The 22,487-nt window shown below is 41.3% G+C and overlaps 1 protein-coding gene across 1 annotated transcript; it reads right to left on the reverse strand.

Moving 5' to 3' along the window:
• Window positions 1-67: 67 nt before the first annotated feature.
• polq (polymerase (DNA directed), theta) lies at window positions 68-22,152 on the reverse strand. The gene is made up of 35 exons (XM_023269203.3): window positions 21,895-22,152; window positions 21,642-21,750; window positions 21,072-21,562; window positions 20,263-20,504; window positions 17,621-17,797; window positions 17,394-17,524; window positions 17,159-17,315; window positions 16,687-16,798; window positions 16,387-16,588; window positions 16,158-16,299; window positions 15,852-15,998; window positions 15,548-15,760; window positions 15,291-15,433; window positions 14,929-15,118; window positions 14,104-14,246; window positions 13,726-13,919; window positions 13,171-13,295; window positions 12,422-12,665; window positions 9,594-11,208; window positions 7,818-9,486; window positions 7,467-7,601; window positions 7,179-7,381; window positions 5,365-5,572; window positions 5,047-5,240; window positions 4,813-4,941; window positions 4,126-4,300; window positions 3,846-3,969; window positions 3,118-3,218; window positions 2,929-3,011; window positions 2,739-2,840; window positions 2,543-2,654; window positions 972-1,096; window positions 711-846; window positions 505-611; window positions 68-336 (listed from the first exon to the last, which is right to left on the reverse strand). Exons 1-35 carry the CDS (start codon window positions 21,951-21,953, stop codon window positions 223-225), a joined length of 8,553 nt encoding a protein of 2,850 aa, XP_023124971.2. The 5' UTR covers window positions 21,954-22,152; the 3' UTR covers window positions 68-222.
• Window positions 22,153-22,487: the final 335 nt, after the last annotated feature.

Genomic DNA, 22,487 nt, shown 5'->3' on the forward strand with positions numbered 1-22,487 from the left:
TTTGCATCAAAATGCATCATTTCTGAAACTACACTAGAGAATAGCTATAAATACATTCAATAGTTCATTTAGTTCTCATAGCAAAATCGACTGGATTTAAGTTACATTTCATTACTGTGATTGAAAAGTGAGTTTGTGCAAATGATAGTATATACAGATCTTAAAGAACACTGAGAAAAAAAAAGTGAATTGTGTTCAATTTCAATATGAAATATTAAATTATTATATATCAAGGTCCTGCAGGTTCCCCCAACTTGGTCCCACTTTGACTTTGGCCTTTAGCTGTACATACAATTTCACAGCTGACTCCATCTCCCTCCTCACGATCTGTGAAACCTGACAAAGAGAAGTTGGAATGAGCAAATATTTTTTTCTCAAAAGTGTGCTGAAAATACACTACATGAAATATGAATATCCAGCGTTTGAGGATACACTTTTTATCATTCAAACAGACATATTTACCAACCACTCATGAACTGACAACCCAAACAGTAAATCTCGTACCTGTATGAGGTCCTCTTCAGTGGTTTCAAAGATAAGTTCATCGTGTAACTGGAGGATGAAGTAGGCTCCTCTGAGCTGCGACGTCCCGGCTCTGCGGTTATTACGAGCTGACATGATTACAGACACGATTAATTAGTCTGTTGACACAGCGGTCATCTCTGTGTGTTTCTTTCATATGGAATGGGAAAAGGTCATGTTCAGGTCACCTGGTTGTGTGTGCTGGTGAGACAGTGGAGCTGCAGGATAAGTTTTTTGTAGCCGTCTCTGGATGTTTGCTGTGGCAAGTTTAACAATGTCAGCTGCTGAACCCTGTACAGCTGTGTTAACGGCCTGTCGCTCTGCCTGAATGAGTGAAGGAGGAAGAGACGGACGCAGAGAGGGCATTAAACGTGGACTAAAACAAAACCTGTATGACTTTTATGTAACTCACACTTTTCAGATAAATTCCGATGTACAAGCTTGCTTACGTGAGCTTTGATGTGCGCATTGGTGCTGGTGATTCCAGCAAGATATCTCCTACGACCCATCAGTGTCTGAACATAGCCATCCTTTATACAGTTCTTAACTGTCTGTTTAAGAAAAGCATTGATTCCTGAAACGCAAGACAAGACATGGATGTAAATGTGTTTAAGTGACAAAAGTTTGGGGTCATCCAGACAATGTCATGTTTTCCATGAAAACTCCCAGTTTTATTCATGTGTTAACATAACTGCATAAGGGTTTTCTAATCATCACTTAGCCTTTCAACATGATTAGCTAACACAATGTAGCATTAGAACACAGGAGTGATGGTTGCTGGAAATGTTCCTCTGTACCTCTATGTAGATATTCCATTAAAAATCAGTTGTTTCCAGCTAGAAGTCATTTACCACATTAACAATGTCTGGACTGTATTTCTGATTAATGTTATCTTCATTGAAAAAAAATGCTTTTCTTTCAAAAATAAGGACATTTTTAAGTGACCCCAAACTTTTGAACGATAGTGTATATTTGTGTTTAGAATGGATCTTGTCAGTTTTACATGTACACATGGGTAACAAAATAGAAAGGAATCTGAATCAAATACATTTCAAACAACTGCATAGGTTTTTGTGATTATAGGGAAAACAAAATAGTGCAACCAACACACAGCTACACACATACATACACAGTACTGTATATTCATACCTGGGCCTTGGAAGCAATGATTGGTAGCAAACAGTGAGTCTATCCAAAACTAGCATTTATATTAAGGTCTCCAGCTCTTGAGCCCATTTTCATGCTCCACCAAGTAGCACACAAGTGTGTCCCGTGTTAAAATAACACACTTCACCTGCACTTGATGCGCATTTCCTTAACACTGCTTTTAATCTGTATTCAGAGCCAAGTGTATCCCACAGTGGCCACACTATGGTGTACTGCACCACATTCACCCAGCTGTTAGCTTCAGTGTGCCCTTAATGTGGTTTCAAGATCAATAATGACACCACATATCAAGAAGTTGACACATGTAAGACTTTGTTCTTCCAACACTGATAAGATCAAAGTCCTTTTATCAAATACTCTCAGAAATGTTACCCACTGTAAACTTTTCAGGAAAATCATTCAAAATGTTTTATCGCTTAATGTATGTGATGTACATGGAAACCCTTTGACCCATTTAATGTCTATCGATTGTATTACTCCTCTCATCATTTGCTTTTAACCCTCTGATGCATAACATGGGTCAAGAGATACCCATTTTCTATTGAATATGGGTCACTTTGGACCCATGTTGTGCATCAAAGGGTTAAAAGTGGGTTTTTATGGTCTTCTGATTATAGCTAAAACTTTAATACCTGATCAAACCTTTTTGTTTGAGGAGATCATGTTAGCTGGATTGTGTCATATATAGTATTTGTTGGTGTCATGATGCTCATATCAACCAATAAGCACTGATAAATCTTGCCACCTTAAAGGACAAGAATTGAGACAATTACTGTGACTACCTCCCAAAAGTATGAACATGACTTCTCACTAGTGCTGCAGATGTGGGTGATGTATCAGACCCCGTGCATACCTTTGTATCTGGCTTTGAAACTCTCGATGTAGCAGGCGGCATCGTTCTCCTCCACTCCCATTTGCTCCCCCAGTGACTTTGCTCCCATCCCGTAGATAATGCCATAGCAAATCTGCAAACGCAGATACACGTACATGCTGGTGAGCTCACAGGTAAGAATCTGTCCGTGTTTTCTTTGTCTTCTGCCTGGTTGTACCTGTTTTGCCTGTTGTCTGAGGCTGTCTTGCACAGAATCCGGGTCGACACTTTTCCACTCAGCAGCGATGCAGCGAAACACATCCGCTCCTCCATTCAGCACCTTGCACAGTGTCAACCATTTAGTTTTGTTTATTGATGTTTGATGCATTATGTTTTCTTGCTATTCATTTTATCTAAAAGCCACTGACCTGCAGGAGGCGCTGGTCCCTTGAGAGGTGAGCTAACACTCTCAACTCCAGCTGGGAGTAATCAGCAGCCAATATCATTCCACCTACGGTTCAGTACAGACAGACACAGCTGAAAGAACAGTTGGAGGAAGAAAGCTGCAGGCAGAAAAGGTAATTAACCATACTGGACAACTGTATCATGATAGTAACCTGAAAAAGGAATGAAAGCATGTCTCATGCTGACGGAGAAGGCAGGGCCTTGTTCTGCAGGTTTAGCTGTAACTGAGGGCATCACAGAGTGTCTCTTCTCTCTGTAACAGCAAGAAAATCATTCAAGCAGCCCACTTCACTATATAGGTGACAGTCACTTTTATTTATCTTAACACTTGACAGGTTCAATTTTAAAAGAAACCTTGTAGAATTAAATGTGTCCCCATGTAAACATAGCAGGCATTACTTTCCTACTTTTGAGTATACTTCATCAAATGTCCCAAATCAATTTCAAGTGAAACACGGCAAGATGAAAAATTTGCCTCAATGTCCAAAAAAGTAAACAAAAAAAGGTAAATAAGGTGTATAGCTGCCTCCTTATTCAGGTGGATCAAGGCGCTGCATATATTAGATGTGGATTATATATCCATGTTTTTGTTTTAAAAAAATACAGCATTAGCACACACTGGGTAAACAACATACAAACCAGATAATACTGCAGTATATACATACTCCTCTCTGCGCACACATTTCTAAAACTATCTGTATCAAAAATCAGGAGTTGCAAGTACAAAAAAAAAAGCTGGCATGCTTTAATGAGCCAGAGTGCCAACTTAATTTACTTACTTAGTTTCTTAAAGAACCCACCAGAGCTAAAAATAAGGTTCCACTGAAGACACGTGTGAATCATGAGCAGTGAACTTGGATCCCAGAAAGTCTTGACCTACCCTGCTTTGCTGCTCATGTGGCAGCCGTCTTGTGAAGTCGGACTCTCACCCACCACCGTTGGCATGTAGATCTCAAAGTCTTTGGGGACATTCTGTATGTTGGGCTCAGTGAAGCTCACTCTACCTAAAAACACAATGAGCCGGGTCATTGTATGCTTTATGTTTACTTGAACTACAACTGCATTGTACAATAGTAAGCTTTAACCAGTGATGCTTGGGTGCATCTACATTACATTACTTACAATAAATACTGGTCTTTGTGTATTGGTGTGTGTCTTACCTGTGGCTGTGTGTGTCTGGGCAGTGGGGTATATCCTGTCCATCTTCAGTGAGGGGTGATACTGCTTCTCCCTCTGCAGGGGGAACACCACTTTAGTCAAGGCGTTGGTGATCCGCCTCCACTCGAGGATCACACCTGGCAGTGGGTGCAGGGGTCGAAGTTTCTCCAGGACATCCTGATGAGGGAATAAACATCTCAGATCGAAGAACTCAGTGTGCTTGTTTGGCGATATTTGTGGTTTTTAGGGTTTAAGTTATGAGGTCAAATGAGAATCAGCTGAGGCAACACTGAAGTGCTGTTGTGTTGAAGAAAGCAGGAAGAACTTTATAGCAGGCTGTGAACAAGAATCAACATTAGCAGCTTATTGTGACTGCCTGTACTGAGTTCAGCAACTGATGTCCACTTGTGGGTATCACTCTGAAAGTCCCTCAGAAAACAGCCAACAACACTTCCTCTCTCCATGCTGCATAAAATATGAGTTGATTCATCACATGAAGTTTTTAATTTATCAGAATATTCCCATCTCCCAAACATACGAAGAATATTTCTAGGACACTGATCCCATCATTTCAATCCATCGTAAAATGAGTGTGCGTTTTTCTCAAAAAACAATAAATCATTATTTCTATGCTGTACTAAAACAGTGTAACAGCCAGAATAAATTTGTATACTGCAAAATGGCTTCACCTTGGTAGTGCTGAACTGCTTTCCAAGTCGTATTCTGCCACCACCTCTCCGAGTGTAGCCCAGAGTCTTCTTACTTTTTGATGCACTCACGTCTCCATTTGGAGGAAGGTGGAGCTCCAAGAACAACACCTACAGCGCGCACGGGAGCACACATAAGTTTGGAAATCCTCATCTAACGTTGTGCTTCACTGACCAAACGGCAGATTAATTCAAAAACATAGCTGGGATAGATACCTGAGCTACGTCATCGATGCTGGTGAGGGAGAAGCTGTGTCCAGCCAGACTGTAAGCTTCAGATTCCAGCGCCGACAGTTTGGCTTGCATCACATGTTTTTGTCTTTCACATTCTTCAACACTGAAGCCAACCCCATTCAGTTCCAACAAGGCCAAACAGACCTGGGAAGGCATCTCTATGTTCCTGAATAAATCTGAAATATACACACATATTAAAACAAAGTCTAAATACCTCATTTTCACCACAGGTATTACGGACTCTGAGTTTATATATATATATATATATATATATATATATATATATATATATATATATACCTAGTGTGCCATCTTTCTCCAGCATGGTGGTGAGATGGTTCATGACAGCGTATATGAGCACACTCGTGGACGCTGCCCTGACTCGAGGGCAGTAGGAATGTGCATTCCCAAGCCCTTCCAGCAGAGATAATTCTTCAGGACAGTAGACGGTCACCATGTTGGGCAGAGTCCTCTCCTCACTGCCAGGGTCCAGCAGCCAGCATGCAACCTTTATTAGGCATTCAAACAGATCATGTGGCTGCATTGTGAAATCTATACATAGCATTTTATCAGTTTTTTTGCACATTAAAGATTGTTTATGAGGCCACAATGTGCAGAATGTGTACCTGATTACAGCTTCATTAAAATTATTCTGATGGTAAAAGCTTTAGAAGAAAATTTAGACAATTCTGATTAACACTGGAGCAGAGCTGCTTGCAACTTCACATATTTTTCAGGGTGGGACTGTCAGAAATGGGCTGATTACAAAATCCTACTTACATATAAAGAAAGGAATGCATGTTTCTCTCTATTTACCGAAATCAGCCGTATGAAAACTTAAGCTATTTCAAGGGAAATTGTTTTTAATTGAACTTTTAAAAACATCTGATAAAATAAACATCTCCTCTGAAACAGTGCCTATAGATAGAGGGAGTGAATATTTTAAGAACCACAAGGAAAATTAACTGTCATATATTGAACAAAAATATCAATAAATGTAATAGCCTTTTGTGTAAAAAAGAAATGTATATTGCTGTCCTCAAATCTCAGTCAATCTTAACTTTGACCACATGATTTCATAAACCTCCATTTCTTCTTATCAAGCTGCTTGGTGGTGGATTTGCGCTTTTGAACATTATCCTGTTGAAAGGTCACTTCCGATTCAACTTCACCTTTCAGACAGATGGCCTCACATTATCTTCAAGCACTCTTTGATGTGATGCAGATTTCATACTTGACTAAATTACTGCAAGCTCTCCAGTCCTTCAGGCAGTGAAGCAACCACAAACATAACATCAGTGCTTTACAGGTGGGAGGAAGTTCTTCTGAAACACTGTCTACTGTTGCTGTGGCCAAACAACTTAATCTGTGATTCATCTTTCCACTAACAAACTGTGGTGTTAATGTAATGTTCCCCTTGGAAAGCCCAGGCTTTTTCCTGGCATGCCTCCCATGCTGGTCAAATTTGTGTATTTTCTGTCTATTGCAGATGCAGCACTTTGACACCAACAGTTCCAAGAGTTACCTGCAGATCCTGTGATTCATTTTTGAGGTCTGCTCTTGGGCTGACCTTGCTGTGGCAGGCAGTTCTGCACAAACTGACAGTCATTTGAATCCCTCGTCATTGTTGATCATTTTTCTTGCAGTGGAAAGATTTATTTCAAATCATTTGGAGGCGTTTTTTGCAAGACTAGGCGTCTACAACCTTATTTCTGATGGCCTTGGAGAGCTTTGTTGATCTTGATGACAACACACACTTCAAAACCAAAGGGAATACCAGACCATAGGTGTCAAATGTTAAATAAGATAGGTTCCATTTGTCTCCCTAACGAGATTCTAAGACTTACCACCTAATGTGGGATCTTGGATTCAAATTTTGTGCTTTTGAAGGCGTGACAAGTGATAGATGTACACTTAGTTTTCCCTGTAGCTAATCTGTTTTATATCTGTTTAAACAATGACTGCAAAATGTCAGATTTATGTTTGAGTATATCACCTTTTCTGTATATATTGTTTCAGAACAGGAGGTTCAAATGCTTGTTCAAATATGTCGAAAAAAAAAAGCTAACAATTTCCATACGTATAGGGTGCACATGTAATTTCGGTTTTCTCACCTTTGGGTCTTCACAGTCTCCCTCCAAGCTGATGCCACAGCTCAGAACTAGCGTCTTGTACACCTGGATGATGTCATATGTGACGACCACATGCACTCCACGACCAGCTGACTGTCTGATCAGACAGGACTTCATCTGCTGCAGACGCTCACTTACTGGCAAATCCTCGTCCAGTGGAGGAGGAGCCAGACTGGAGCTCAGACCTGAGGAGTAACAGACAGGCTGAACTGAGGAGAAACTTTCTAGGGCCCAGTTTGTCCATCAAAAAGCATGTGTTTGTGTCAGTACCTCTGCTCTGCTCTTGCTGCAGGGATATATAGTATGCATCTCTTGCTCCCCAGCAGACAGACAGTCCAATTAACACAAGTCCTTCACTGTTCCTTACTGGGAAACCATTAGCTGTGTTCTGACGAGCTGCTGACACTGCACAGAAAAGATGCGTGAATGAGGAGGCATTCAGGACGGTCTGCTTTGGTTGTCTGTGTTGTAGCTGACGAGGCAAAACACAGTTGGAAAAAAAAAGACATTTCTGCACAAATACTTGTCAGATGGTGTCAATTTAACGCTGAGTGCTTGGCAACCATTTTTATCAAATTTTACTGCAAGTCAATGTGACATTTGTTCAAGTGTTTCACTTACCACTATTTCGTTTCTCTCCGATTTCCCCCTCAGGCTGCTGTCTATGTTCCCTCTTTTCACAGGCCAAAGCCAGAGAGTAGCGCTCCTTTGTTTTCCACTCTTTAATGAAAGTGTCAAACAGGCGCCTGTCACTTGCCACGTCTATGATGGAGAAGGTTCCAGAGTTGCTGGAACAGAGCGGTGCATCCTGGGAGAGCTGAAGAGTGAAGCCCTCATGGATCTCAGGCGATTCTGTATCCGACAGAGGCTTTGGCTCGGGGGAGGATGGAGAAGCACCATCTCTGGGAGGGATGAGATTGTGGCTGGTGGGTAGCGGGCGTTTGGTTTTCCAACTTGAGGGAGGAACAGATTTCAGCTCAGTTTTAAGTAACATCTGAAATTCTGGTTGAAAACAATATTTGTGTTGGTGATCTGGTGCAGATTTCAGCTGTTTATTGTCGGAAACAGACACAACTGCTGACAGATTATTACTGTTTCCTGAGTGACATTTAAGATGTTTTGGTGATTTTCCTTGAAAAAGGCTTGAGGGAGTTGACTGGTTACGGGGCTGAGCAGTGAGAGGCGACTGGACAGATGAGGTGGTCAGTTTTACTCTTGGTGTGACAGGTGGTGTTTCCTGAGTCGGGGGAATAAGGTCACCAGCAGAGCCTGGTCTCTCCGTTACATTCTCATTGTCATGTTTTGAGGTTTGCTCCTTTTCAGAGTCATTCTCAGCAGAAACAGACTTTCCCCTTGTTCTGCCCACTTCTGTCAGGGTCTGAGGTATCACTGGAGCACATGTTGTGTTTGCAACAGCAGCAGTGTGTGTCTGAGTGGCTGTGAGGCCTCCTGTTTTGTTTTGCTGGTCAGACATACTAGGCCAGCGGTCAAAGATCTCTTGTAAACCAGGGCTGCAACAAAAAGGTGCCTCTTGGACATGTGGGTGTTTGAAAACTGTATTATCTGACAATAAAACATCCACTTCTTCTGCCTTGTCTTTCTCCTCATTTCTTTTCTTCCTTCCCTGTTCCTGAATGTCATTCTTTTCATTAATCAGTTCCTGTCTTCCACCTAGTTTAATGTCTTTTGGTGCATTATTCTGCTGTTTGATTTCATTTCTGTGTCCCTGGTTATTAATGGCTTTATCCCTGTCATGCTCGTTTTGAGCTGCAATCAAAAGTTGTGGTTGTATCCAACAGAGTTCAGATTGTGATTTTGACTGCTGCTCTTCAGTCAGAACATTGTCAGTGTTTGGTGGCTGCACTCGATGACAGCTGGCTTCTTGCCCCTTTTCAGTTCTCTCCGTTTGTTTCAACAGAGTCTGCCTTTCCAGAAAGTGTTCACCGATCAACAGCGAGTCACCCCACTCTGACAAGTTAAAGGAGGACTCGCCCCATTGGATTGCCTCCTGCTTTTCTGCTTCCTGGTTGGCAAGGAGCTCGCTGCATCGTCTCTCCTGGGTGGATGGGAGAGGACACTTGTCTCCGACCTCCTCACTCACAGATTGGTCTTTGTCCGATTGATCCGGGCTCAGACCTGCCAGGAGAGGACTTTCATACAGGCTGTCGAACAGGAAGCTGCTGCTTCTGTTAAAACTCTCAGAAGCAGCCTGATCAGCTTCAGGGCTCTGATCATCACATGTGCCTTCATCTTTATCTGTGTTATCACCGCCACCTGGACCAGGGGAAATCTGTGAAAACAACACCACAGCTTTAGATTTATAAAGAGGTAAAGTATTTGATTAGACAGTGTTTTCTATACACAGTTGTTACATTCTAGATGATCCCAATCACTTACCTGGTGGCTGGTGTTAAGGATGAGCTCCATCTGGCTATCTGTGAGAGAAATATTGAACCTGGGAGATATTTTATCAGGGCCTTCAAGCTCATTTCTTCTCTCATCTGTGTTGTTAGCCAACTCTACAGCTGCTTCTACCATTTCCTCCTCTCTTTTCTTTTGTGTTTCTACCAACTGATCCATACCTCCATCACTCTCATCTCTGTGTTGGTGTGTCTGTTGAACAATGATTCTTTCTGTCTGAGTGTCCAATTCAAAGCTGTCACCAAAACTCCCCTCTCCCATTTTAACATCTTCAGCCTCTTCATTTGTCTTATCTCCTGTGTAGAGTTCAGGTGATGAAAACTTATCTGCCTTGTCGCTATCCAGTCTTCTTCGCTTGGCCTCAGGAGAGACAGACAGGGGAGAGTCTAACATATCTGTGTTTGTAGGTGCAGAAACACCAGGAAGTGTTTCTTGCATCGAGCCAGGAGCAGGAATAGCTGTCGTCACCTGACCTGAAGGCACTAAGTTTTGGACTGAAGAAACTACTGTGGGTTTTGAGTGTGATGTCTGTGCAGCCTCTACATTTTCTTGTAGGCATTTGTCAGTTTGTATGGACTGGAGGACCCTGCTTAAGGCTCTTGAGTGCTTCAGTATACCTGACTGAACAGGTGAGGCAGGAAGCCCTGTGGTGCAGTCTCCTTTTGCTGTCTTTGTGGAAACACTTTGCTGTTGCTCTTGCCGGGATATTGGGGCCCTAAAGCGGGGGAGCGGCACTGGAGACTGTGATGGCTCTGGCTGTGGCAGCAGCTGAGGCAGTGGGGTGGATATGATCTCAGACAACTCCTGCGTCAAACTCCTTTCATGAACAAGACAACTGGCTTGATGATTCTCTGGTCTGATTGAGACAGTAGCTTTACTTGTCTCTCCTTCTTTTGGCTTCGTTTTTTTGCATCCTTCTCCTTCTTGCTCTGAACCTGTGCTCTCCTGTTTTCTTATTTTCATCTCTTCTGGATTTTCTGTGATATTTGCCTTTAGTTTATTTAACTCTGCTTTTACTGTTTCTTCACCTGTTTTCACTGGAGCGTCATTGGTTGGCTGTCTGATTTCTGGTTCGGCCCTTTGTTCCTCTGTGGGATCCTCCAATAGTCTCTTTAATTCCTTCACTTCAGGTTCACAGTTCCCCTGCTCCCTTGTGACTTCTCTTTCTTGCCTGTCTTTCTTTTTCTCTACTGTCCTTTCAACTATCCTTTTCTTGGCTTCAAAACTTTCTTTCCTCTCCTCTCTGTGTTTGTCAGGAACTCTATTCTTGATTTGCTTTCCCTTTTGATCCTCTTCAGTGTTGTCTGTCTGGGCTTCATGTGAGCTGAGATGTGAGTCTGACGATGTGTTTGAGTCCCTGCTGTGAAGGTCATCAGGGCTGTTTACAGCAGGAGCACCGGAGAGAAGCGCTGTCGGGTCCCACTGAACTCCTAACTGGGCCAGGTCCTCTTGAAGAAGGAGCCTTGCCTCAGACAGTATCTCAACCGCTGCTTCTTGTTCTGTCAGAGCTCGTCCACCAGTGACCCAGACGCAGCGGAGGCTTCGTCTCTCTGCTGCCTCCATCTCACTCTCATCCGCCGCACGCTTTGAGCTGATCAGGGCAAACAGTACAACATTGGCTTTATATCTGGAGTTAAGTTTTTCAGGAGACTATAAGTAGAAGTGCAGTGCTGGTGCTACAGTTATACATTCTATATGCAAGATTAGGGCTTAAGAGGGGTTGACATGACTGAGCCTGCTTCTATCTGCTTCATCTTTTGAAAATAAAAGAGGTTAGTGCATGTTTATAGTAGCAGTGGCTCCACACTCCATAACACAAATGTATTTAAATGGAAAGCCTGATTCCAAGCCTGTTACTATTCACTGACTTCAGATTGAGTTTTGAACTGTTAATTCTTTTCACTCAGGATGGGTCTGATGGTTAATCACATACACCGTTACAGAGCCTGTCAGGCTGTCGTATATACATGAGGGGTTACTTTAAATATTTTGGTCTGGCGAAGATCTGACTGGGAACAAAGTTGTCAGTTTCAACAAATTTATAGTTTCAAATCAGTGTGCACTTTTCACTCTTTTCATTAATGCTAATTTCCAATAGTCTTGGAGTGTGATGTGCATATAATTCTGCAAACGTGAGTAAATCAGGATTCATCAGTTGCATCATCTTGAAAGGTTGATTCATTTTGCATTTCTGCTTTTCTGTCCCTTACATTCTGTAGCGTGTACAAATAAAGTGCTGTTACTTAGGGTTTAAGCTATGTGCTAAAATTAAATGTTTTTTTTAAACAAAGTCTTGTTGCCTTAATTAGTTTTGCTACCTTTCATTTGACTCTATTTATAGCTCTAAAATCAATAAAATCAAATGAAACATTTTCACTTCTTGGTCACATTTTGGAATAAATGAGTTTGTATTAAAAGCAGATTGTACCTCTTTTTTTCTTACAGTTTAATGCAATAAATAGAGCTGTTATTCTTTGAAGTGCTGACATTAATGAAAGAGTTTTGGACACAGTGACACATAATGTGTTGTATTTGCGTTATTTATTGGAAGAATCCGAAACGGCATCAATTTGCTGTTTAATCCTTAAATCACTGTTTTTGGGGTACATAGTATGCTTCATAGAGAGATTTAGCATACTTACTGTTCAAAATAATAATGATATAAATGTCAGCATCTGCACTGACAGCACAGCTAAACTACGTGCTACGCTGTGAGCCTATGTGTTCTCTTAGGACTAGTATACTTGTTTCCCAAAGACAAATGTATGCCTTAATGGAAGACACATACACAAAAACACACCTACCTCTTAAAAGGTACAGCGTTCCTCAAGGCTTTCTCCACGTCAGCTACAGCAGCCCTGGCTAGTTCTGCAACAGTACAGAGACCTTGGGCATACAGCGCTCTGGCTCGTGTTGCATTCAGAAGGGAGACCCTGACCAGGTCGACCAGCTCCCTCTGGACTCCAAAGCTCAGCCTGGTCTGGTACTGAGACAGCAGCAGCTCCATGTTGTGCCATCCCAGACGCTTGCAGAACACAGTCACCATACCTAAAGGGAGAGCAAAGAGGAATTTCTTTTAGCTGCACAACCGAGTATGGGATTTTGAGTCAGTGAAATGCATTACTTTTCGTTCTGTATCTCTTAGGTTTCTTGGTGTGTTTACATATATCATGGATAATAAATTAAATTTGGATGATATGGAGCAACACTGGGACTTCATAAACCATCCCACAGTAACTTGATGCAAGAGGCGTGAGCACTGGTCAATGATGGATTCGTGATTGTAAATAAAACATGAGGAAATATCAGCTAATGGATTTAACTCCCCCCCTCCATATCGATGACTCAAAAGTGTTCCTGCTTTTTGTATTGAGTTATTATACTTGTTACTGCTTTCCCTGTTTAACACAAAGTCTTGGGCAGAATTGAAAGGCAGTATATAATGCAGAGTAACATGCTGTGTTGTAACATATTGTGCCGCAAACCTCAGGGATGTTGTACACTATGCACTGAAATTCAGGGAAGCAACTTTCCAACACTCTTAAGAATGTACCTGCATATGTGGAAGCAGATTGCTGGAGAGACTGTAACTGTCCACGATTGCAGTTATATTTGGATGCAACTGTTCCCAAAGGGACCTCATTCACCAGATCCTGTAGCACAAGAGTGGTGAAAAACCTGAGGAGAGATGAAAAAAGAGGATGTGAACGACAAAGGGTCCCATCTAATTAAAGAAATTGAGCTTTTCGGAAGTAAATCCTTCAGTGAGATTGTTTTTTGTGTCGGCTTCTGTCCAAGAGCCGCAGTGTTGGAAATCACTGTGCAGAAAATGAACACATGAATAATACAATGTAATGCAAAACTACAACAGACTACAGGGGTTATTTGCTGTTTAATATATCAGTTAAGTCAACTGCATTATGACAGGATGTTGTCTAAAACACACCATTATAAGCTTCACAAGGGGAAATGCTTTGTTGCGTGCATTTTGGCTTGCTATTACTTGTTAGTCTTTTTTTTTTTTAAAGTTGAACCACAGAAATCAGAAGGACTGTCTGCTGATGGATGTACATATAGCTTGTGTAATCAAAATAAATAAGCGCATTGCCTTTTATGAATAGCCATCTGTCTATGCTGCTTTTCTGTCTTGGCAACAAGTTTGCCGCTGACAGATCGTGCAAGAAAGCCTTCCTGGACGCCGACCAGCTCTGCTACTCTCTTCATCGATGACGACAGCTGCTCCCACAAACAGAAAAACTGATACCAATCTATGGTAGTCCACTCTGCGTACAGCGGCGTGATCTGAGAAGAATTCAGACACAGAATTTAAAATATTGTGCTTCGGAGTACGGGTGTGGATTTTGAACATTTCTGGAGTGGATTTTTTTTCTTGGTTTACAGCATAACTAGGATTTATGAGCGATTAGGCTTCTATTAGTAAGATTAAGTGGAATTCTTTCTGTGTGTTATAATGTAATATGCGTACCAAATACAGAATGTGCAAATCATTTTCTAGTACAAAGCCCTTCATGGCCCGCTGGAGATCTGCAAATATTCCCAGAGCCTCTGGAGGAGAGAGGGAGGAGGAAAGGGTGGCAGCACCGAGCTGGGTTGGACAGTAGCGCTCTTCTGGATATGCAGAAACATCAGGCAACAATGTTTTTCAGTAATTAATGTCATCGAAAACGTGAGACAACTCATGTTTGTTCTTAAATTACACTACTGTTCAAAAGTTTGGGGTCACCCAGGCAATTTCATGTTTTCCATGAAATTCACCCTTTTATTCATGTGCTAACATAATTGCACAAGGATTTACTAGTCATCAATTAGCCTTTCAACACCATTAGCTAACACAATGTAGCATTAGAACACAGGAGTGATGGTTGCTGGAAATGTTCCTCTGTACCCCTATGGAGATATTCCATTAGAAATCAGCTGTTTCCAGCTAGAATAGTCATTTACCACATTAACAATATCTAGACTGTATTTCTGTTTAATTTAATGTTATCTTCATTTTAAAAAAATGCTTTTCTTTCAAAAATAAAGACATTTCTAAGTAACCCCACAGTTTTGAACAGTAGTGTATATAAAAGCTATAGTTAAAGAAAAACAATGAATGAACTGTGGATATTTTTTTTTTCCTTTTATGAGCAACTTATAGTTTAACAGTGAGTACAATTTTCAGCAAAATCCCAGTAGTTACCAGAAGGTCATCACATTACTGGAGGTCTATTCATCATGCAGCAGTGATATGAAGTATAGGATGAATGTGACAGATAATTAGATAGCAGTGAGACAGTTGTTGCATTACCATGTCCCTCTTTCTGGATACTAATGAATTCATTCTCCATCAGCCATTCAACACAGGCCTCAATAGCTCCTTTGTTGGCCTCTTCATTTGATCCTTTCTTGCTTTCACATGTCATGCTGGCAGCCAGAAGTGAGCATGAAGCATACAGTCTCACATCCTGTGGAGTGCTGGCTACGCCTCCAACAATTATCTGTCAGTCAGAATGATGTGAAGAAGGGACAGAAAACAATTACACACATCTTCATGTAGCTGTTTGTTTTGTCACTGTGAGTGCAGCTAAAATTATGTGGTAACTATCATCTAAACTATTAACAGTAAAAGTAATTTTCATTGTTGCAAGTTTAATTTAGGTATTATGATACCTCCAGGATGGCTCGCAGCATGCTAGTGGTGACACCTTCTCCTTCTCTTCTCACAAGGCAGCTGCTGATTGGCTGAAGAGCACCTTTAAGGAGGCTAATACCTTTCTGACGCTCCGCCTGCTTACACACCAGCACACTTTCACCTAGAGGGGAAGATTAATATGATGTGATAGAGAAGAAAAGATTTGTAATTAATTTACTTTTCAAGCAAACAAATCTAAATCACCCAATTAAGAATGAAGACTTGTTTCTCCTACCTGCAGTGTCCACGCCTTTTCTCCCTGCTCGTCCAGCCATCTGTTTGTATGTGAGCGGGTCCAACAAATGTCCATTAAAAGTAGGTGTTCTAATGATAACCCTGCGAGCTGGCAGATTAACCCCAGAGGAAAGGGTGGAGGTGGCAGTTAGGACTCTGACCATGCCCTGACGAAAAGCTCCCTCCAACACGTCACGCTCATCAAATGTCAAACCTGCAGCATCAAATGAAGTGCAAAGATCTTATTTACATACTCGGAACAAAAGAGTTTTTTTATGATTAAAGGACTGTGTGAATGTGATTACCAGCATGGTGGAAGGCCACCCCCCACAGCACAGTGCGCTGTAGGATGGGGTCTAAGCCAGCCGGAGTACGTCTCAGCTGGGCTGTTACATCCACTAGTCCCTCCTGATCCAGACACACCGGCTGAGGCTCCGTTTCACCCGAACGATCTGAAAAAAAAAAAAAAAACTAATTTTAGACACGTAACAATCAAGCAAAAAACATCATCTGCAACGTGCATAATACAATGCAATGTAACACAAATTATACTTTAAATAAGCTACAGTTTTACTTCTCTTCAGTATGAAGTGTATTTAAATTCCACTTACCAGTATGCCTGAGGGTATAGAACTCTCTAGCGATAGTGTCTGCCAGTTTCTCGCACCAGTTTTTTGAGGGGCAGAACAGAAGCACAGAGCGGCCCTCTCTCACCGTCTCATAACACAAGCTCACTATGTGGTCATCATCACCCTTCAAGCAGTAAAGAGCACACCATCAGATGACTGTGTATAAGAGAGAAGGCGTCCACCTGGATTATTTCTGGACATCTTAAATTACCTTAACGTGGAGAGCTGGGGTGAACTGTCGGACCACAGCGAGGCTCTTGTCATAGATGTTGCAGCCCACCTTGAGATGCTCCTGCAGGGGAACAGGTCTGTAGTCTGTCTGGTAAAGCTCTGCTGCTAACCAGCTAGCCAGGAGAGAGAGGTTTGGCAGAGTGGCGCTCATACCGATTATCTGTACACCTTCAGAGAGAGACCTGCAGAAAGACAGCTAATTGTTGCACGTGGAAGAGAAATGTGTGTTTTAAATACTGTTAATGATGGAAAAAAAACAGACGAACTAATGGACACAAACCCTGTGGTGTTCTGCCTCTGTGCGATGTAGCGGATTTTGGTTAGGAGCAATTCTAGCAGGTATCCTCTTCCAGAATCTCCAACCATATGCAACTCATCTACTACCACCATACCTGGCAGCACAAAAATGACACATTCAAGCTGCTTCTCAATGATCTATGCCCATGAATACACACAATTAGTGCTGCAACTACATTTTATTAGTTTAATCCAATGTTTTGCTTGATTTTTCAGTTAGGTCTTTAGTCTATAAAATAGCAGAAAATAATGAAGAACACAAGCTCGAGGTCAAATCTTCATATTATTTGTTTTGTCCAAGTCCGAAACCAAGAAATGTCTGATTTACGGTGATTTAAAATAAAGAAAAACTAAATTTTCACACTTCAGAAACTGAAATTTGCTAATATTTTCTGTCATTTCACCAATGAATAAATTCGAACAAGTAGTTTCAGCTCTAATGACAGATATCTTACCTAGAAGATCCATACTATCCTCTTCAATGAGTCTGTTAATGAGAGAATTGGCTTTTTCTATTGTGCAAACAGCCACATCCAGTGCTGTGAAGCCTCCAGCAGCTGATCTGCTGCCCATGTATCCCTCCACACGAACCCCTGCCTCTTCAAACACACTCTGCATGGTAAGAGATACAGTTAAATTGAGATACAGCATATGCGAAAAACAAAACTTTTCTGTCCACCTCTCCCTCACCTGAAGGTAGTGCATCTTCTCTTTGGCCACAGAGACAAATGGCAGAATAAAGAGAGCTTTTCTTTTGGTCTCCAACACTCGCTTCAACATAAGCAGCTCCGACACCAGAGTCTTCCCAGCACTGGTGGGTGCTGAAAATGCAGCAATAAATGGGGAAAATGAGCCAACAGTGAGCGGCTTCGCAAATCATGTTGTAGAGAGAATCTCTTTTTTCTTTAGTTTCTTACCAGAATATACCAGGTTACCTCCCTGCAGCACCTGGCCAACAGTGAGGCACTGAGCCTGCCACTCAAACATCTGAGTCACTCCATGTTTCTGGTAGCGCTCCAGGACAGGTTTTGGTAATCCCCAGCTGGATAACAGCAGCTTCTCAGCTTGTTCCACAGGCGCACACAAGGCAATGCCTACAGTAGAGCAAAATGTAATCCTTTTACACATGGTATTAAATCACACTATTGACAGGAGTCTTTAGCACAAGTGAGAAAGTAGACTTTATATGGGAAAGACAAATCTAATTCTAGGATGTATGCCAGAGACACAATGTAACATGAGATATAAATGTAATTCAATGGAATTATACAGTCTGGAGACATTCGGACAAGAAGTCCTTCATAAAAACTAAAAGGCTGCATTAGTAACCAAACAATATAGGATGCTAAAAGCTCCAGGTTTATTGTGTGTACTGCGTTCCCTGGTTTTTGCCACTGCCTTTATAATTACATAAGATTCATCATATAATGTTTTAGACTGCTCTGCAATATTTTTTAGTTTATTCTGTTTTACTATCATTTAGTCTATTTTGATCTTCTGTTTTATTTTCATCGTTGTGTTTTTATTCTACCTTGTGTATACCTCTTCATTGCCATGCCAGCATACGTATTCACATCAGGTGATACAAAATTAGTTCTCAAGTCCTGCTTGTAAGCCAAAGAAATAAATAAAGAAGAAGAAAACCACTGAGAGAGCGCAGTATTATTATTATTACAACATATATAATCATTATTACAGGTTTGGTTTATATTTACTATGCTCCAGCAGACAGCAGCTGACTGCACACTACCTGTTCAGACACAGTTACAAAGTAGCTGGTGGAGGATTTAGCACAGGGGTGGGCAATTAATTTTCATATGGGGCCACATGAGAAACTTTGACAGTTGTTAAGGGCCGGACCAGTACACTTAAAAGCTCTGCTCAATATATATCTCAGTAAAAACAGTAAATGAAACATTACAATGATACACTGAAAATGTGGAACACAGAACACAACTATTTAATGAAAGACTTTGTTTTTTCATTTAAACTATGATTGCTGCCTATTGAGTTGTAGATATTTTTGATGGTGTGACTTCCTTCAGTGTGGGCATGTGGATGAGAATGTTGCCCTCCAACTGGCTTGAGAGAAACTTCAGCTTTCTCATAAAAGCAGTCACCAGGTTGTACATTTCATGTGCAAAGAGGCCCTTGCCTTGCAGCTTGGTATTTAGTTCATTCATTAGTGCAGTCACATCAACAGCAAAAGCAAGGTCTGATATCCAGTCTGCATCTGAGAGCTCAGCCTAAGGTCACGCACGGAAAAAACGGTGACTTAGCAGATCTTTCAAAATGAAAGCAGTGCAGGCATATTGTTTGCATGTATTGTGATGATATATATTTGCATTGACTTTTAATATTTTCCAATGACCTCATACGGGCCAGTCAGGGTCATCCGATGGGCCAGATGTGGCCCACGGGCCGTAGGATGCCCAGGTCTGATTTAGCAGCTAAAAAGCCAGCAAAGAGGTGGATGAGACCAAAAACAGAGCAAAAAGTAAGTGAAAATGATAGATGGAAACACTAACTAGAAAAGCACTCAGAGAGCGCAGTACTCCACCAAGGCTGCTCAGTCGTTGCATCATTTCCGATGGATGCAATCTGTAATAAAAAAAAATGCCCTTGCATTGAGCACAGGCGTGTGTTACGCATGTGTACGTTATATACGGATACCTAACTGCGTGACCTAAATATGTAGCGGAATTGATGGGACTCGGAAATTCCCTCACAATTTAATCAATTGGTCCTTGTATCATTTGCGACAGATAACTCCCGATAAGTCCGCAATGGTCGATTTGTAGTAGGATTGCAATCATGTGATCTTCAGCAGGCAGCTGACATAGTGTTTATTTGTAGTAATAGTTACAGTGACGCCGTGTCGCTATCTCTCAATGATAGGGAAATCCGGAACGAATCCATGGATCCAGACTATAAGCTGCATCACTGCCAAAATCTAATCAGTTGGACCTTGTGTCATTTCTGACCTTCCCTGAAAATTTCATCCAAATCCGTTATTCCGTTTTTGAGTAATGTTGCACACAGACAGACAAATGTACGCCGATTGTCACATAACTCCATCACGTAAAAATGGTGGAGTAAAAATAAGCAAAATTACAAAGCAATCTAAATGATTTACACCAGTGTTTACCAGTGGTAAACAGATAACCCTAACACCTTTTTAAAACTTATTGTAAAGCACTTTGAGCTGCTTGGTTACTGTAAGTGGGCTCTATTCAAATACAATTGCCTTTCCTGGGACTCATTTAATTGATTTTCTGTTTGTTTGTAAACAGCGCTGACAAGAGTGTGAAAGTGGGTCCCCCTTGATTGCATGGACTTGAATCTATGTTGTTAAGAGGGTCTGCATATCAAACCTGACATCAAGACCTTTACTAATTCTGTGTTGTGTTTACAAGTTACAAACAACAAAATATCACTCATGTCTGGGTAGAATTAACCCCCTTATGGTTAATCTAGCCTGGCATGATGGTGAAGAGAAAAATAAGAACAATAACACAAATGCCAACATAGGAGAAGTTTTTGGGCTAAAATACTTCACCTGGCTGAGGTAGCGTGTCGCTAAGAGTGCTGAGCTCGAGGCCACTGGGGACTGTGAGCACAGAAGCAGACTGATTCTGTAACGACCGCTGGAGTTTGGCCTTCTTCATAGCTGCTGCCAGACGAGTGGGGCTGAACAGGATGTAGTCCCTGGATACATCCAGAGGTGGGTCAGCATTACTACGTGATCCATTTTTGTCTTTGCTGGGAGGAGAGTGCTTCCTTCTAAGTATAAGCTCCTGCCTACAAAAAGGAAAGCAGAGCGTAAGAAGGAGAATGTTTACAGGAAAGTGCATAATTGTTTATCGTTTATTTCATTCACCATAAACAAATACAACATAAATACATATACAACAAAAATATTTGAATAAAAGGGTGGCAGAAGGAAGTAAAAAACTTATAAAGTCTGCCCCCTATCAACATAAAATCATTGACAAGTCATTGTCCAGTTACGCTGTTGAACACAGCCATCTTTCAAGAGATTCAGCAAAACATGAAGCAAGTTTTCTGCTACACAGCAGTGTCATATTTTTTTTAGTAATGAAGCTTTTAGACTTTTCTTAAAAATAAAAATGGACTTGGAAGTTTTAATTTTATCATCTAGATTGTTCCACAGACTGACTCCTTGGATTGAGATACACCTTTCCTTTGGTTTTGTTCTAAACTCTGATGTTCAAAAAACTTCAGTTCCTCTTAATTTGTATCTACTTTCTCTCTTTTTGAATCTGTTTAGTAAGTTGTCTGGTAATATTTTTTGTTATAAATAGATTACCAAAATGAAACTGGACAGTAATGTAAATTTAGACTTACTTGCTGGAAGTGCTTGCTTGCTGACTGTTCTGTATTTTTTGACAAGGTAGATTGCTGATACAAGCAGAAGCAGGCTTTGAATGGTTGTTTTCTGGACTCTTCTGAGCATGATCCGCTTCCTCAGAGTCTGCACTGAAGAGAAGCTTCTGAGCGAGGTCTTTGCAGTCAGCTCTCCATCCCGGTCTCTTACATTTCCCACCCTGTTCACAGACTCCCTCCTGAGGGCTGGAGGCATCCTGGGGTCCTCGGCCTGCCACGTGCCTGGTCTTCGCAGCATCACTCTCATTTTTATTGTGTACCATCGACGCAGGAGGCCGTGAAGTGGTAAAAGAAGCTGAGGATGCTGGCTCCTCCTGAGCAGGTCTGTTTACTGTTATCAAACCAGCGTTGGTAATTACGGGTCTTACAGGGTCAACAGCATCCAGAACCTGCAGCATCTCCTCATCAAGAGCTAAAGTGGATTCCCCCAGCAGAGACACAGCTCCTCCACCCTTAGACAGAACATGACACATGTAATTTGTCCTCTCTAGAGACAGAAAAAGAAAAAAACTCTTAAACTGTCACACTCACCATGTGACTATCTTTGCTGAACTTCTGTGATATGTTTGTTTTGTCGGACAGGTAGCAGGTTTTCTGCAACAGCCCGTGTCCGTCCGGTGGCACCTCGTTGGCTTGGAAACTGTGTTCAGGAATAGGTAAGTTTATTACTGACGTTCACATTCAGAAATGTTAGAAATGTCTACAAGCAACAAGAAGAATCTGGTCCTAATTGATCTAAACCAGTTAGCAACATAACTAACGTGCAAAAGTTAGCAAAACTCACCTTATTTTCTTTTTGACCTGGTGCTGTCCCATGTAGCTTTTCTTCTTTAGAGGACTCATACTGGAGAATTTGTACAGATTTCAACAAACGTCCGAGTAAGTGAATATAAATTAACATGACATAAAGTTAACTGTTGATACAAGCCAAACTGTCTTTATTAACGTTTGTCTAGTCAAGCGAAAACAATCGACAGCGTCTAATCGGTTGTTTTAGTTGCTAAGTACAACATTTTTGTTATTGAGTTCTAAACAAATTAAAAACGCCGCCGGAGAACCGGCCGGGTGTTTCACTAAAACAGTCCGACGGAATCAATGCTGCGCGTTCCAAAGTTCCCGTTTACTAGCACTACTACTGGTGCTGCCACTTAACTAACAGTAATGGTAATACCAGTTTTAATGATGCTAAATCTGGATTAATTGTTCCCTAGTTATGCATATTTTTTAGTAAATAGCTTTGTGTGGCCTTACTTAATGAAGTATGATTCCATGTACTGTCAGAGAAAATTACATTTTTTTTAACAAAATTGTTAGCTCTAAACATTTATAATACTCTACTGTTTATGCATGGAAGGCCGTTTTGTTAAGTAGATAAAC

Source organism: Amphiprion ocellaris, chromosome 4 (assembly GCF_022539595.1).
Source record: "Amphiprion ocellaris isolate individual 3 ecotype Okinawa chromosome 4, ASM2253959v1, whole genome shotgun sequence".
In the NCBI taxonomy this organism is placed as follows: Eukaryota; Metazoa; Chordata; class Actinopteri; family Pomacentridae; genus Amphiprion; species Amphiprion ocellaris.

Bases quoted from the DNA above. Each gene is read 5' to 3' on its own strand.
- polq (XM_023269203.3), bottom strand. From the start codon at position 21,953: ATGAGTCCTCTAAAGAAGAAAAGCTACATGGGACAGCACCAGGTCAAA. The intron at 15,999-16,157 runs GTAAGTGGAATT...TTTTTTTTTCAG, and splicing joins CTATACCCTCAGGCATACTG to ATCGTTCGGGTGAAACGGAG. The intron at 7,382-7,466 runs GTACTGACACAA...GTTACTCCTCAG, and splicing joins GCAGCAAGAGCAGAGCAGAG to GTCTGAGCTCCAGTCTGGCT.